The sequence below is a fragment of the Sarcophilus harrisii genome, chromosome 3 (genome assembly GCF_902635505.1).
Source record: "Sarcophilus harrisii chromosome 3, mSarHar1.11, whole genome shotgun sequence".
Taxonomy (NCBI): Eukaryota; Metazoa; Chordata; class Mammalia; order Dasyuromorphia; family Dasyuridae; genus Sarcophilus; species Sarcophilus harrisii.
In genome coordinates this window covers 558,471,233-558,488,102 of record NC_045428.1, presented here as the reverse complement: position 1 = coordinate 558,488,102, position 16,870 = coordinate 558,471,233, and the positions used below count along the sequence as shown (strand labels likewise).

General features: G+C 37.6%; 1 protein-coding gene across 1 annotated transcript in view; it reads left to right on the top strand.

Moving 5' to 3' along the window:
* The first annotated feature begins 9,146 nt into the window (after nt 1-9,146).
* NCMAP (non-compact myelin associated protein) overlaps nt 9,147-16,870 on the top strand; it is an 86,719-nt gene continuing 78,995 nt past the window's right edge. The window contains exons 1-2 of the mRNA XM_031961533.1: nt 9,147-9,218; nt 13,261-13,318. Coding sequence (XP_031817393.1) covers nt 9,147-9,218; nt 13,261-13,318 — 130 coding nt within the window. The remainder of the gene's footprint in view (nt 9,219-13,260; nt 13,319-16,870) is intronic.

The window sequence follows — 16,870 nt, the reverse complement described above, 5'->3', positions numbered from 1 at the left end:
TATCACATATGAGGAACAGCCAAGAGGCCAATGTGACTGGACTGGGAAATGCATTAAAGGAAGTAATGTATAAGGCCAGAAAGTTAGGTTGGAGTCTCATTGTGAGGGTCCTTCAATGTTATGGGCCAGAACTCTGAAACAAGGATTCTTACAAGGTGTTAATTCAGTGGAATTGATGAGACAGTGGTTATCTAGTTTAGCATGGTGATTAATAGTTCTCTAAGTTCAGTATGATTGACTTAATCTTACAACAAATAATGGTTTCCTAGTGATATAATGATTGGTTTATATTCAGTGTAGAGCACATAAGCTCAGACTCAGAGCCAGAGACAGACTTAGAAGGGCTCAGAGAGAGACTCAGAAGGGCCACCACAGACTCGGAAGGGACGCAGAGATAGATTCATTCCATCTTCATCAGCCTTGTGGTGGCTGGCCTGTCCTTCTGCTCCCCCCACTGAGACCAAGGCCAGTCTGAAAGGCTCTCAAGACTTAAATGCCAAACAGAATTGTCTCAGCTTTCCTTAAGAAGTCTTTTCTCTTCTTTTGCATTTTTTTCCCTTTTTTAAGCTGATTTTTCTTGTGCAGCATGATACTCCTGGAAATATTTACAGAAGAATTATACATGTTTAACCTAGATTACTTGCCATTAAAGGGAGAGAGGAGAGGAAAGGGAGGGGAAAAAATTAGAACACAAGGTTTTGTAAGAGTGAATGTTGAAAATTATCCATGTATATATTTTGAAAATAAAAAGCTTTAATTTAAAAAAAGAAAAATAAAAAAAAAAAAGAAGCCTTTTCTAGGCCTCCTTAAGGACTGTGAACCCAGTTGATCTTGTTTGTATGTTTTTCCTCACTTAGATTGTGACTTCCCTTAAGTGGACTTTTCCTTAAAATAGTAGCATCTATTTAAAACCATCAGCAGGCATCATATGTAATGGGGATAAACTAGAACCATTCCCAATAAGATCAGCGGTGAAACAAGGTTGCCCATTATCACCATTGCTATTCAATATTGTATTAAAAATGCTAGCTTCAGCAATAAGAGAAAAAAAAGAGATTAAAGGAATTAGAGTAAGGTAATGAGGAAACTAAATTATCACTCTTTGCAGATGGTATGATGATATACTTTGAGAACCCCAGAGAATCAACTAAAAAGCTACTAGAAACAATTCACAACATTAGCAAAGTTTCAGGATACAAAATAAACTCACATAAATCATCAGTATTTTTATACATCACTAACAAAATCCAACAGCAAAAAATACAAAGAGAAATTCCATTTAAAATAATTGCTGATAGTATAAAATATTTGTTAATCTATCTTCCAAGGGAAAGTTAGGAACTATATAAGCAAAACTAAAAAACACTTTTCACAGATCTAAACAATTGGGAAAATATCAAATACTTATGGATAGGTCAAGCAAATATAATAAAGATGACAATACTCCCTAAACTAATCAATTTACTTAGTGCTATACCAATCAAACTCCCAAGAAACTATTTTACTGACCTAGAAAAAAATAACAAAATTCATCTGGAAGAACACAAGGTCAAGAATTTCAAGGGAATTAATGAAGAGAAAAGCACATGAAGGTAGCCTAGCTGTACCAGATCTAAAACTAGCAGGAGTCATCAAAACCATTTGGTATTGGCTAAGAAATAGATTAGTTGATTAGTGGAATAGGTTAGGTTCACAGGACAAAATAGTCAATAATTATAGCAATCTAGTGTTTGACAAACCCAAAGGCCCCAGCTTTGGGGATAAGAATTCACTATTTGACAAAAACTGCTGGGGAAATTGGAAACTAGTATGGCAGAAATTAGGCATTGACCCACACCTAACACCATATACCAAGATAAGATCAAAGTGGGTTCATGATCTAGACATAAAAAATGGTATTATAAACAAATCAGAAGAACAAAGGATAGTTAACCTCTCAGATTTGTGGAGGAAGAAGGAATTTGTGACCAAAGAAGAACTAGAGATCATTATTGATCACAAAATAGATAATTTTGATTATATTAAAAAGTTTTTGTACAAACAAAACTAATGCAGACAAGATTAGCAGGGAAGCCATAAACTTGGAAAACATTTTTACATCCAAAGTTCTAATAAAGTCCTCATTTCTAAAATATATAGAGAATTGACTCAAATTTTTAATAGTTCAAGCCATTCTGCAATTGATAAATAGTCAAAGGATATGAACAGACAATTTTCAGATGAAGAAATTGAAAGTGTTTGTAGCCACATGAAAAGGTGCTCCAAATCACTATTGATCAGAGAAATGCAAATTAAGACAACAACACTGAAATACCACTACACATCTACCAGATTGGCTAAGATGACAGGAAAAGATAATGACGAATGTTGGAGGGGATGTGAGAAAATTGGGATACAGATACATTGTTGGTGGAATAGTGAACAGATCCAGCCATTCTGGAGAGCAATTTGGAACTATGATCAAAAAGTTATCAAACTGTGCATACCCTTTGACCTAGCAGTGTTTTCTACTGGGCTTATATCCCAAAGAGATACTAAAGAAGGGAAAGGAACCACATGTGCAAAAACGTTTGTGGCAGCCCTGTTTGTAGTGGCCAGAAACTGGAAACTTAGTGGATGCCCATCAGTTGGAGAATGACTGAATAAATTGTGGTATATGAATATTATGGAATATTATTGGTCTATAAGAAATGAGCAGCAGGATGATTTCAGAGAAGCCTGGAGAGACTTACATGACCTGATGCTGAGTGAAACAAGAAGAACCAGGAGACCATTATACACAACAACAAGACTATCTGATGATCAATTCTGACAGATGTGGTGGCTCTTCAACAATGAGATGATTCAAACCAGTTCCAATTGTTCAGTGATAAAGAGAGCCATCTACACCCAGAGAGAGGACTATGGGAAATAAGTGTGGAACACAACATAGCATTCTCATTCTCTCACTCTCACTCACTCACATAGCAAGCAAGTTATTTGCTTGCATTTTATATTTTTTCTCAGTTTTTCTTTTTCTTCCTTCTTGATCTGATTTTTCTTGTGCAGTAAGATAACTATAAATATGTATACATAGATTGGCTCTAACATATATTTCAATATATTTAACATTTATGGGACTACCTGCCAGCTAGGGGAGAGAGTGGGGGGGGGAGGGGAAATTTGCAACAAAAAGTTATGCAAGAGTCAATGTTGGAAAAATTACCCATGCATATGCTTTGTAAATAAAAACTTTAATTAAAAAAAAAAAGATTGTGACCTCCTTGAGAGTTTGTTCAGTTCCTGTTCAGTCATGTCTAACTCTTTGTGACCCCATTTGGGTGGCAAAGATACTGGGGTGGGTTGCCATTTCCTTCCACAGATCATTTTACTAATGAGGAAACAAGTTAGCAGGGAAAGTGACTGGCGCAGGATCACACAGCAAGGAAATGTCTGGGGCTGGATTTGAACTTGGGAAGATCAGGGACTTTATGCATTATGTGTCCCCTAGCTGTCCTCCTTAATAGAAGGGGATAATGCTTTTGCCTTTCTCCGGATCCCCATCAATGATAGTCACTTAATAAATGTTTATTAACTAATGGATAGGTGCTAGTAGACTGACTGCTAATAAGGAGCTATTTGAGTTTAACAGTCCGACCCCTGCTTTTAAGAATTTGTCTTCTGATAACTGTGGAGATGGATTGGAGCTTGAGGCAGGAAGAGCAACTAAGAGGCCATGGTACTCGTCCTGGCGACAGGTGGTATGTTGGTGGAGATGCGAGATAACAGGAGGCACTGAGGGAAAGGAGAAGGGATGATTTGTTAACTGACAGGACCACAGGACTGGGAAGAGAGGGATCCTGGGTTCTGGCCCTTCAGAATTTGGAAGGCTATTATTGGCTTTAGAAGGGAAAGATAATAGAGTTGAGATACCTGCATCCTTGAAATGTCCGTTAGGAAGATGCTGGCACCAAACTGGATCAAAAGAAGGGACTAGGATTGAGACCATAGGGAGTCATCTGGGGGTTCTGTTATCATATAGATCCACGAATGCCGAAGAAGCCATGAAGGCAGAAAGAGAAAAGGGTTCCAGACAGAGCCCGGAGGGGTATCCACAGTTAGCTGATGGGATTGGGCAGTGAACAAGTAGAAGAAGAGGGAGTCCCATCAGGGAAAGCCAGAAGGGGAGAATACTGAGGGCCAGTTGTGTGAAGTGCTCCGGGCCCTGGCAATCAAGAATGGGTAAATGAAGACACTGCCAAAGAATCCCCGATAAAAGATGCTTTTCCTCCCCAAAGAGAGAGAACTAACAAACTCTGGATGCAGATTGAAGCACACTTCTTTTTAAAACTTTGTTTTCTTATTTGTGTATTTTCTTTTGCAATATGGCAAGTATGGAAATGTGTTTTGTATGACTTCACATATATAATCAATAATCTATTGTTTACCTTTGAAAGAGATGGGGGAAGGAGGGAATTTAGAATTCAAAAATTTTTTTAATTTATGTTAAAAAAAGGTTTTACATATAATATTTTGTTTAAATATATTTTACATATAATTAATAAAATTAAAATGAAATTTTGAAAAGTCACTGGATGAATAAATAAATGAAAAAGCATTTATTATGAAAAAAAAAGTTCCAGGCATTTCTGGAAATACAAATACACAAAAAAGATGGTCCTTTCTCTCAAGGATCTTACGTTATAAAGGGAAAAATAATATATATAGGAAGTTAGTAGCCAGAGAGGGATGTTGGGTCTGGCATGTTACTGCCCTCAAAGATCTTATGTTCTAAAGGGAAAAACAATATATATAGGAAGTTAGTAGCCAGAGAGGGATGTTGGTCTGAGATGTTACAGGGGAGGTGAGTGAAAGGGACAATTAACTGTCCTTACCAGGAATGGTAGGGAAATTACTATTTGAGAATTAGAGATAGAAAGAAACTCCAGGTGCCATCTCAGAAAAAAAGATTGAAGAGCAGGACTGGGAGTCTGGGATGGATGAAATATGGGGAACTCTTACCAGTTAGAAGTCAGCCCAGTGCAAGGCAAAAGGTAGAATACATTTACAGATGAAGATGAAAATCTAGCAGAGAAAACAGTCTCTAGGAGGTTTTCCCAATATTTTTTAAATATTCCCAATATTCTGGTGCTGATCAATTGACGACAGCAAAGTCAGTCTATAGGATGTAAGAAAAAAGCACTTCGTTCAATATGATGTGGGAGGTGTTCAAGAAATCAGTATTTCTTGGTTACTCATTAGTTGGACTTGGAAACAGACACATGGGGCAGCTTATCACTGTCCCTGGATTAGGATGGTTCTCCATGAAATGTTGATAGCTCATGGCCACAAGGGTGTTTTATCCTGGCCAGAGCCATGTCCATGTTGCCAGGAAAGCAGTCTTAGCTGAGTGGTGAAATGGCAAGGGAGAATCCGCAATTAGTGTGGGAGTGGCATCCATGAAAATAGGCAGCTGCCCATTCTAACTATTATTAGAATAATAATTATTAAAAGCTGTTTTAAATATATTAGACCAGATAGGTTCTTCTCCTTTTTCCGGGATCACCTTGGGAAATAGTCCTAATAGAGGTATTTCTGGATCAAGAGTTTTATAACTCTTTAAAACTCTATATTGCTCTTCAAAATGATTGAATCTGTTCATAATTCTGCCAACAGTGTATTAGTGTCTCAATTTTTCCACGTCCTCCAAAATTTTTGTCCTTTTCCCTGATTCAGGCCTGGCACTCTCTCCACTGTACCTTGCTGCCCAAAATTATTATTGATAAATTTGTCAAAACTAACATATTACAGTGGAAGAGGTTAAGTTCACAAGACACAATAGTCAATGACCATAGTAATCTAGTGTTTGATAAACCCAAAGACCCCAGCTTCTGGGACAAGAACTCACTATTTGATTAAAATTGCTGGGGATTGAATATGGATCACAACATAGTATTTCACCTTTTTGTTGTTGCTTTTTCTTTTCTTTCTGATTTTTTTTCCTTTTTGATCTGATTTTTCTTGTGCAGCATGACAATTGTGGAAATATGTATGGAAGAATTGCAGTTTAATATATTGGATTACTTGCTGTCTAGGGGAGGGATGGAGAGAAGGGAGGGAGAAAAATTTGGAACACAAGGTTTTGCAAGGGTGAATATTGAAAATAGCTTTGCATATATTTTGAAAATTAAAAAACTATTCTTAAAAATAAATAAATATTAATGAATTAAAGTGATTTTTCTTCAACAAATTCATCACCTTCAGAGTCTGTATGGGTTCATCTCTCAAAATGTTCTTAGGACATCACTTTTAAAATCGACTCTTTTAAGCCACGTGATATCTTATTACCTTATAGTCACAATCTGGTTGTTCATTTTTCCAGAAATGGTATTACACAGTTTTACTCTCCTTAATCACCAGACTGGGCTTCAGTTGATTTTGATTAATCCTCAAATCAATTCCATCTTCCCAAGGCAGACATTTTCAACTGGTCAATGTATTCAAAGTTCTGACAACATTTTAATCGATGGAAATGTAATGGGAACACAGGTGTGTCTTTCTAAGGTGCCTGATAAAGGAAGAAGACAAGTCAATTCAACAAACATTTATTAATTATGGAAGATGCTGTGTGCTAAATGCCGAGGACGTGAGGAGAGAACAAAATTACACCATCAGGGATGTCCAGGAGTTCCTATGGCATGGAGAGCAGATTTTTTTTTTTTCATTAAATGAGTCTTTAGAAAGAAGTAATATTTAAAAGTGTCCATCTCAGTCTAATTGTAGGGAACTTACCCATATATCCCACCTGAAAATAACAGTTAAAGAAAATATTAAGCTTTTAAGATGGAACATAGATGTTCTCAGAAATATAAGATTGTGAATTTAAATTCCTTTATGTTCTCTGAAAGGCAAAAGTACAAATTTAGAATAAGCCACTAGAGGGAGTAGCGCAATAACTGAATGATGCATGTTGCTCAGATCTGCATCACTTCAATTCTGCATTAAAGGCAATTTAAAATTAAATATTTCCCCCCTATTTTATTGCTCCAATCAGAAAAAATCTGAGATGTTCTTTTTAACTAAATTTACTTTTCCTTTTCAGAAGCTTTCCTCATAAAAGGAAGTGACCTTGAGTTCCCAAAAGGTCCAGTTTTCTGAGTGCTGGAGTAGATTTACTAGATAAGAAAACTTTTGAGGACAGGTTGCATTAACTCACCATGGACTTGCCATCTCTGAAGAAGGTCAAAGGCAAAAAGTTTGGCCACAAAAAAAGCACCACTGGATCAGCTTTCTTTGTTAATGTTTTTGCATATGATTTGATAGCAAGGCATTCAGCAGAAAATCTTCGATGCTGCATGTGCAAAGTAAATATTATTAAGAAAGGGACCTAGATTTCCCAGTAGATTTGGCCCTATAAAGATGAAAGGAAGATGACTATTTGCTTTTAAAGCATATCCTTTGGAAACAATTTATTTTGTTCTGCTTTGGTCCTATTTTTAATGTCATTAAAATAATAAGTTCACAATTTTAATTCGACACAGAATCAACCAAAAGTAGACATTTACATTCATCATACAAAGAGATGAACCAACTTTAAAGTGTCTACTGACACTTTTGAAATATTCTGTATGGTCTGACTTGCAACAGAATCCAGGTTTGTACCCTTTCTTTGTTTAAGTAATAGAAATATGGGCCATAGTTGACTATGAAAATAGCAACTAATAATAAGAGTAGAAAAGAGAGGAATATATATATATATATATATATATATATATATATATATATATAGAGAGAGAGAGAGAGAGAGAGAGAGAGAGAGAGAGAGAGAAATAGCCATTTTCTTTATATTATACACCCATGTTTAGGGAATATATATATATATATATACACATATATATATAGTCATTTTCTTTATATTATACACCCATGTTTGGGGAATAAAGATAACTACAAGGTCAGTATTCATAAAGTGATTTTCTAAGAGTGAACACCTTTTATTTTAGGAGGTATAATGTCTATCTTTACTTCCTTGTAATTCCCTCCCCCCACCCCACCTTCCAAATGACATTCTTCCTTGTGATGAAAAATGATTCAGTCAAAATATAAGCTATAGCAGCCATATCAATTTATACTACATCTTATCTTAATGGTCCCTCACCCCACGGCTATGAGAGATAATTATGTCGTATTATCTGTTCCCTAAAAACTAAAGTGATTTTTCCCCCTTATTCAAAGTCTGACTTTAGTGATCTTTTCACTTATATAATTGTAGTTATTGTGTACAGGGCAGCTAGGAGGCACCATAGAGCTGACAGTGCCATCTTTATGAGTTCAAATCTGGTTTCAGACACTTGCTAGCTGTGTAACCCATTTGTGTAAATTTCTTCATTTGTAAAAGGAAATGGCAAAAATATTCCAATATTTCTTTCAAGAAAACCCCAAATAGGGTCAGGAAGCCTCAGAACACCACTGAACGACAACAACTTCTGACTCCAAATCTTATCCACTCTTTCTACTACCTCTCCAATCCTAACATGTAATCTTTTGTCATCTTTGCCAATTTACACTGAGTAAAGTGAAACCTCAGCGTTGTTTTAATTTGCTTTTTCTTGCTATTGTGATTTGGAGCATGTTTTCATGTGATCATATTTAGTCTGAAATTCTTATGAAAATAGTTCATTGCCCTGGATCAATTATCTATTGGGAATACCTATTGCTGTTACATATTTGTACCAGTTCCTTGTTTATATTTAATATTGGACTTTGTGATATTTGATGCAAATATTTTCCTGTTCTCTTATTTCTTTTCTAATTGTGTTTTTTATGATCTTATACATGGAAAAGCATTTTAATTTTACAAATTGTCTTTTATTTCCTATGACCTCTATTTCTTATTTGGTTAAAAATTCTCTCCCTCATCAAAGCTACATTATAGTCATATGAAAAATGCTCTAACTCACTGATCTGAGAAAGACAAACTAAAACAACTCTGAATTACTATCTCACACTTATGAGAAATGACAAATGCTGAAGGAGGAGGAGGTACACTAGTGAATTTTAACAGGTGGAGTTGCAACTTGGAACAAGGCTATAAAAACCCTTTGATCTAGTAATATAACAGTAGGCCGATAGCTATAAATTATTTACCATCAGTGCAGGAACTGAACATGATGCTGTGTTCCTCTTCATTGAAGGTGTCTGACAACATGAAGGAAAACATCCTGCTAAAAACCATGGAGGTAAATACACAGCCCTCGTTGGTAATTGGGCAAGTACAAGAGCATCGTCCATTATCCAGGACCCAGGCAAGCAGGCTTTGGTGAAATTGATGTACAATATTGATGAACTTCTCTAGGCAACCAAATTTTGACGTAATTTTCACAACTTACAGTACCATCGGCTTTGGACAGATTGACAAACTTTGCGTGTAGAGCTCTGTTCTCCTGGATTTCTCCTGGAGTTGTCCAACAGCAAACACCATCTACCTGGTAGATGACCATCCTCCGGGTGAAGGGCCAGCCTGTAACAGGAGGACTCTGGCAAGCAGCAGTGATTAAAAGAGAGACTACCCTCTCCCCCTGCCCTTTCCCACCTTCCATCCCTCCATCATTACCCACTGCGATTATCACAGGACAATCTATTTCCTTTGCCTTTATAGAGATGAATGGAGACCAAAGTGGAGGGAGAATTAGAATGACTCTTTGTTAGGAGATGATTTTACACTCAATTTGTAAACTGAGTAAAAAATGTTTAAAAAACAAAACAAAACATGGGTGTAACAAAGTATGGGTTGATTCTCTACAGCTTGTGCTTATTTTAGTCTTACAATTAACACCAAGAAAGCAGCCCCATGTGTGGAACCATCAGTTACAGCAAATGGAGAAGTTTTCAATGCTGTGGGCAGAGTTTGCTTTCCAGGAATGTATTCATTGATAATGAGATTAATGCAGGTGTTGTCAGTGTTTGGGAGGCTCCAAAGGAAAGTGGGAGAGGAGAGGGATTAGACTGAGGACCTAAGAGAAAGGTCTACAGAACCATCTGCTGACTCTCCTGTCGAAACTTGTGAATCCAGGGCAGAATATCAGCGCCGTGCCAGGAAAATGAATCTCCTGGGAAGATTGGGAAGATCATTTGGCAGGATGAGATCCTAGATACTAAAGTCCTTTCTCCAATTAAGCTGCCCAGCATTCAAATTCTGCTTCTATGAGTTGGCCATATTGTTCAAACGCCTAAAAGAGTATTTTATGAAGAACTCACAATGAGCAAATGCTCATGTTGTGGTCAGAAAAAGCGATGAAAGGACACTCTCAGGAACTTAAAAACTTTGGAATTGATTGTATGACATGGGAGACACTGGCACAGGACTGCCCAGCATGGCGTGCCCTCATTAGTAAAACAAAAGTGAAATTCAAAAGAAAAATCTGGGGCAGCAGTGGATAGAGCACCAGCCCTGAAGTCAGCAGGACCTGACTTCAAATCAGGCCTCAGACACTTAACACTTCCTAGCTGTGTGACCCTGGGCAAGTCACTTAACCCCAACTGCCTCAGGGAAAAAAAAGAAAAACCTGATGCTCAGATTTAGAGAATCCCCAAATGTTCACATGAATTATTTGTGCCTGATTTGTGGTAGAGCCCTCTGAGCTCTTATGGTTGATCAGCCCCAGTCAGATACACTGTAACTCGACTCTAACATAGCAATGTCATTTTGGTCCTCTTTGAGAACGAAACGCAACTACTAGGTCTGTATTCTAAGGAGATCAAAAAAAGAAGAGGACCCATAGATATATAGCAAAATTTTTATAGCATCTCTGTGGTTGCAAATCACTGGGCATTTGAGGGATGCTCATTAATTGGTGAATTGCTGAACAAATTGTGATTTGTGATTATGATGTAATATTATTGTACTGTGAGAAATGATGATTTCAGAAAAACCTGGCAAAACTTATACGAACTGATGCAGAGTGAAATGAGAAGAAACAGAAGATTATGCACAGTAACAGTAATATTATAACAATAATCAACTGTGAGAGTTGGCTACTCTGATCAATACAGTGATCCAAAGGATTTGTGATTAAAAGAGAGAGAGAGAGAATTATGAACTCTAAATACAAATTAATTTTCTCACTTTCTTTTTTGGGGAAATTTGACTAATGATCAAAATATGTTTTTCAGGAATACACATTTATCATTGATAGCATATTGCTTGCTTTCTCAGTGGATGGGTGAAGGCTGAGAGAGAAGGGGAGAATTTGAGCCTCAGAATTTAAAAAGAAAAAATGTTAAAATATATAAATAATAAATTTAACAATAATTTTCCCCTGCCATAATCAGTTGAGAACTTTGAAAAAAAGAACTTTCCATCCTGAGTGATATGGCTATTTGCACATCTTTCTAGCATGTTATACAATAGACCAGATGCTCCTCAAGAGTCACTTTCAGTGATTCCTCTAGTATAGGCAATAAACATAGAAGTCTAGGAAATTTCCTCTAGATCCCTTATTCCAAAAGATCCTCAAGCTCCTTCTCTTTACCCCTATGGATCATTGCCACTGCCAGGGTAAATCTATTGGACCTGGAAACTCATCCATCAGAACAAAAAGGAAAGTAGAATCAGTTAGAAAAGATGCAAAGAATATTGCTTTTTATGGAGCTTAAGGCTCAGGTGTTTTCACCTAAGAAGTTAATAGACAATTTTATTTTCACAAAAGGCAAGTAATCCAAGTAATTTATTTAAATGTCCAAACAAAGCAAAACCCAACCCCAGTAGAAACCTCTCTACTAGATAGCAGCAAAACCCAGTGATTCCAAATTTCTCACAGCAAACTTGATACTTATACAGGACTCAACAATGGGCCTGCATAGAATGGCACAGTTTTTGTGCAGACCCCAGTTAGATGGCCTGATGAACTCAAGGAATCGTTAGATTTCCACTTAGGACAGGTGAGAAAGGGGCGAGACCAAATTGGCCCCAACTACCCAACTCTTGTAGGAAGAGCTCTATGGAGACCATGTTTCTGTGTGAGATGGAACCCAGGTGCAGCTTTTTCTTGTCTCTTTTGCTCATGGGTTGTAAAAGACTATTAAGCTAAAGCTATCTCAGAAACTTCTTCAGATTTGGGGGACTACTTTGGGGAATTTTGTGAAATGTCCCATGTTCTGTAAATATATAATAACTTTGCATTTGGAGAGAATTGATTTTCATCTGTACATATGGGATTGAATATGATATTTGTGCTGTGCTGTGCTGGCAAAACAAGTGATTAGAGGGAACTGTTCTGAATCTGGGATGGAAACTATGAAAAAAATACCCACCTCTGCCTGGTTGCTGGGGATGGCAGGTTTCAGACAAGAGGAAACATGCATCATAGGTTTCTCTCAAAATGCCCCCTTCTCTTAGTATGGAGATTTTTTTTGGGGGGGGGTTGTTTGTCCCTGGTTCTCAGAGAGAACCAAGACATCAAGACAGGCAAGTGAATTAGATCTAAGGGAGGGGGGGCTGTGCAAGGTCAGCTGTCTCACTTTCTCCCCCAGAGCCATCTGGGTCCAGTGACAAGATTTGGATCAGGAAGACTGAAAATGGCCTTGGATACAGTAAGAAACCTTGGTCCAAGGTTTCCTTGGTCCTTTTAAGTTAAGGTCTTTAATAAATCTCAGTTTGACTGAAGCAACACCTATTTAGTGATTCAGGATGGGGAGGAAATGAGGCTGAGAATGGCATAAATAATAGGGAATAAATAACGCACAGCAATAGGCTTCAATAGGCAGCCTTTCTTAACCCCTTTTAATTCCGGTGCCTTTCCTCTATTGTTTATTTATTCCATGTGTAGTTTTTATTTATTTATTCAATCATTCATTCATTTATTCATTCGTTTGTTTGTTTGCTTATTTATTTATTTATTTACATCTTGTCTTACCCATAAAATTGTAAGCATCTTGAAGGCAGGGAGTTTTTTTGTCTTTCTTTGTGTGCTTAATAAATGTTTATGCTCAGTTTGGTTAACATGGAGCCCTCTGTGTCCCCTACCACAAAGGAGGAGACCTGAACCTTTCAAATTTTTGAGACTGAGCCCTTCACTTTCTCTTTCCATTTTGCTCTCTTCAGAAACTCTTACCTGCTGCTCCCAGTCCCAGACTAGAGGCTATGAATTGAAGGATGAAAGGATGCACTGAAGGGTGAGAGGGAAAACCTTTCCCTTCCCCTTTTTCTTCTCCTTTACCCCGCCTGTGAGAAATGGGCCCAGAGATGTCTGTTTCTATTCTGTGTTGTTCTCCTCCTTTCAGGTGATCTTCATGAGACCTGAGAGTTTGAGCTGTGGTGGCCATGGAGCCAGGATTGCAGGTGGGTCGGTGCAGCCAGCCAGCTCTGCATGAGAAGCCCGGGCACCTGGGACAAGAGCCAGCACAGGTGGGGGTGAGGGTGAGGGTTTGGACTTGGAACCGGAGCTGGGTTCTCTGGGAACAGAGCTAAACTATGAACCTAATCCTCTTCCCTCCCCAAAGATTGAGGTGGTGAAAGGAAGGAGAAAGATTATATGTCTCCCATCTTTCAAACAGTAATTTTGAATACTTATGATTATACCTTCTAAAGTAAATATTTCTGTGTAAAAGCTATTTAAAAAAAAGAATCACTTCCAGCCCTTTGGTTCCATGAAATATTAAATCTCTTATAAAACATTGATTTATTGCTTACTTTCTGGACTGATAGTTACTTTCCAGTGATTCCTAATAGGCTTTGGGTTAAGAGGGAGGGTTGCCTTCAACATTGAACAGTTTATTCTTGTAGTTTGCTATATATTCATTGAGAAGCATAGTAAAAGGGTATTCAATTCCTTTCTGCTGCTGTTCAATTCAGGTCTTTAGTTTTCCTCAGCCAAGCAAATTAGTGTGAGACATTAGGAGATGTATATTATTTTCGTAATTGTTCTCAGAGGAGAAGAGGGACCATTTTAGGGAAATCCAAAGAAATTCCTAATTGGGAAGAAAGGAAGGAGGCTGGGAAATAGAATTTGTAAGTAGACAGAGGTGGCCATTTTGTAATACCTCTTTCCAGTGTACAAATGACTGAGTTAGTGGTTTTAGTTTCCAAGATTTCGTTTTCCAGTTTCCATTTTTAAATAGATGCTTTTGGACCCAGATCCCACTTCTCATCAGCTGTGCTAGTTTTGTTTTGTTTTTTTGTTTTGTTTCTAATCAAAGAGGTCTGTCTTCAGAGTGAGTAATGAATCTAAAGAAACTCTAACCTCTTACAGATTTATTCAAGCAAATATCTTTGCAGTTTAAGAGGACTTGTCCCTGAGATGACAACATATGTCAAGTCAAATCAATAAATATTTATTAAATACCTACCACTGTGTGGATTAGTGTAGATACAAAGAAAAGCAACAGACAGCCCCTGCCCTCAAGGAACTCATAGTCTAAAATTGGTTGCTCTTATAGCCTCCTATATACTGATGTATTGAAACTTCCCCAACCAGTTAGTTGATCAGCCAATGCTAACTTCAGGCAGATGCCTCAGTAGATCCATGATTTTTTTTTTAGATCCATGATTTTATCCCTGTGAGTAATTCCTATATTCATACAGCTCACAGTCCATGCACACCTGCTACTGCATAATCTCCCATCAATTTTTTTTCTTAAGTTTTCCAGGGATCTCCTACTTATCTTTAAAGGTAACTTGGACAAAAAGGGGAATAGCAAAGAAGGGAAGTGACTTGGTGTGGGATGGATGGAACAACAACCGACTGTGGGGAGGGTAAAGATGCTCAATACTTTTTTCTTCTGGATTTTTTGTTTCTGTTGTATTTTTTGCTTCTGCCAAGGAAGAGGCAAGAAAGGGCAGAACAAATATGACTAATAATAAGGAGTTGATATCTAGAATAAATAAGGATAGAAGTCATAGAGAATCCAGCTACTACTGGTGACTTCAAGTCATCAGCATCCAAATCCTTAGATCCTAGCTGTTAGGACTGTTTAGTTACTATCTAGGACCTTGAAAGGCTATGGAGACTAGAAGAGGAACTACAGGATTGGGAAAGAACCATTGTTGTTCTGAATTAAAAAAAAAAAAAAAAAAAAAGAATGGAATGGAGCCTGCAAAACTGGAGGTTCAATTCCTGGCAAAATTCTAGAACCCATTGATAAAGAAAGGGTTAATGAACACCTTAAAAAGGAAGTGGCAATTACAAAGTTCTGGCAGGGCTTTATCAGTAATGAGTCACGCCAAGGTCACTTCATTTCCTTTTATGACTGTACTAAACTGGTAGATAGGGAAATACTGTAGATTTCAATTACCTGAACTGTTTTCTTTTTTGTGTGTGCCAGAATTTTCTATTTTGAGTCTTCTCTCATTTGCCCAAACCAAATAAGAAGTCAGTGGTAATGCATTTTTGATTTCCTTCACAGGCTAATAGTACACTATTTCAAAGTCTGATTCTTTTTGTACAGCAAAATAACTGTTAGGATACATATACTTGTATTGTATTTAATTTATACTTTAACATATTTAACATGTATTGGTCAACCTGCCATCTGGGGGAGGAGGTGGGGAGAAGGAAGGGAAAAATTGGAACAAAAGGTTTGGCAATTGTCAATGCTGTAAAATTACCCATGCATATATTTTGTAAATAAAAAGTTATAATAAAATTAAAAAAAAAAAAACAAGTCAGCGGTAAGCCTTTGAGACATGCATATGAACACAACTCTAGCCCATATCCAGTTTGTGTTTATAAACACATTTATTGTCATAGAAGCTTACATGCATACAGCTCACACACTCATTCCCATACTTATCTGTTTAGATGTATTCTTATTCATTGTACCCCTGTCTGGCAGCTGGATGGCACCTTGGTGCCAGGCCCACCTTTTTGTGTAGCTTAAATTGGGGCGAGTGAATAGCTTGAAGGAGCAGTAGTGAGTGTGTGTGTGTGTGTGTGTGTGTGTGTGTGCACATGTTTGTAGAGGACATGGCTAAGAAGAGAAAGGTTTGTGACAGAACAGGTCACCTGCAAAAGGGCCTTTCTCTCACTAACCAGAATTTTATGGTGGGATTAGGGCTGAGGGAAGGCTGGCCTCCGCAGGTAAAAGGAAGAAGGGACAGAAGGTGAGTAGGAAGAGTTTCTCCCCTCACTAGAGTTATTCCCAGAATCCCAAGAGAATTGGAGTAGAAGCACAAGAAGGTGGTCCTTGTACCTGCCAGAGTGAGAATAAATGTGATTCAGTAGATTCCAAACACCTAGGTGAGAAGTATGAGACCTAAAGGGTGGGCTGTGCCCAGACACAACTAACATTTACATTATCCTTCTTCTTCTCATTTAATTTCCTTGAAAAAAGAAGTCCAAACTTGGCTCCCCCCATTTCCCTCATTCTCTTCTAAATCCTCTGCATGCTGGCTTCCTTCCTCATCATTCAGCTGAAGCTGTTTCCTCTAAAGTTACTAATGATCTCTCTCTCTCTCTCTCTCTCTCTCTCTCTCTCTCTCTCTCTTTCTGTCTCTGTCTCTCTCTGTCTCTCTGTCTCTGCAATGTTTTTCTCTCTCCTTTTTTTTTTTTTTTGAGACAATTGGGGTTAAATGACTTCCTTAGGGTCATACAACTAGTGAGTATTAAGTGTCTGAAGCTGGATTTGAACTCAGATCCTCCCGATTTCAGGGCCAGAGTCCACCCAGTGTGCCATCTAGCTGCCCCCAATGATATCTTAATTGCCAGATTGCATAGTTTTTCTCTATCTTTATAATAATCTTGATACCATTGACCATTATCCCCATTAGACTGTGAGTTCCTTGAAGGCAGGGACATTCCCCCCCTCCCAACTTAATAGCACTTTGTTTTTGTTGTTTTTTTCCCCTCAATTACATATAAAGATAGTTTTCAACATTCATTTTTTCTTTTCTTTT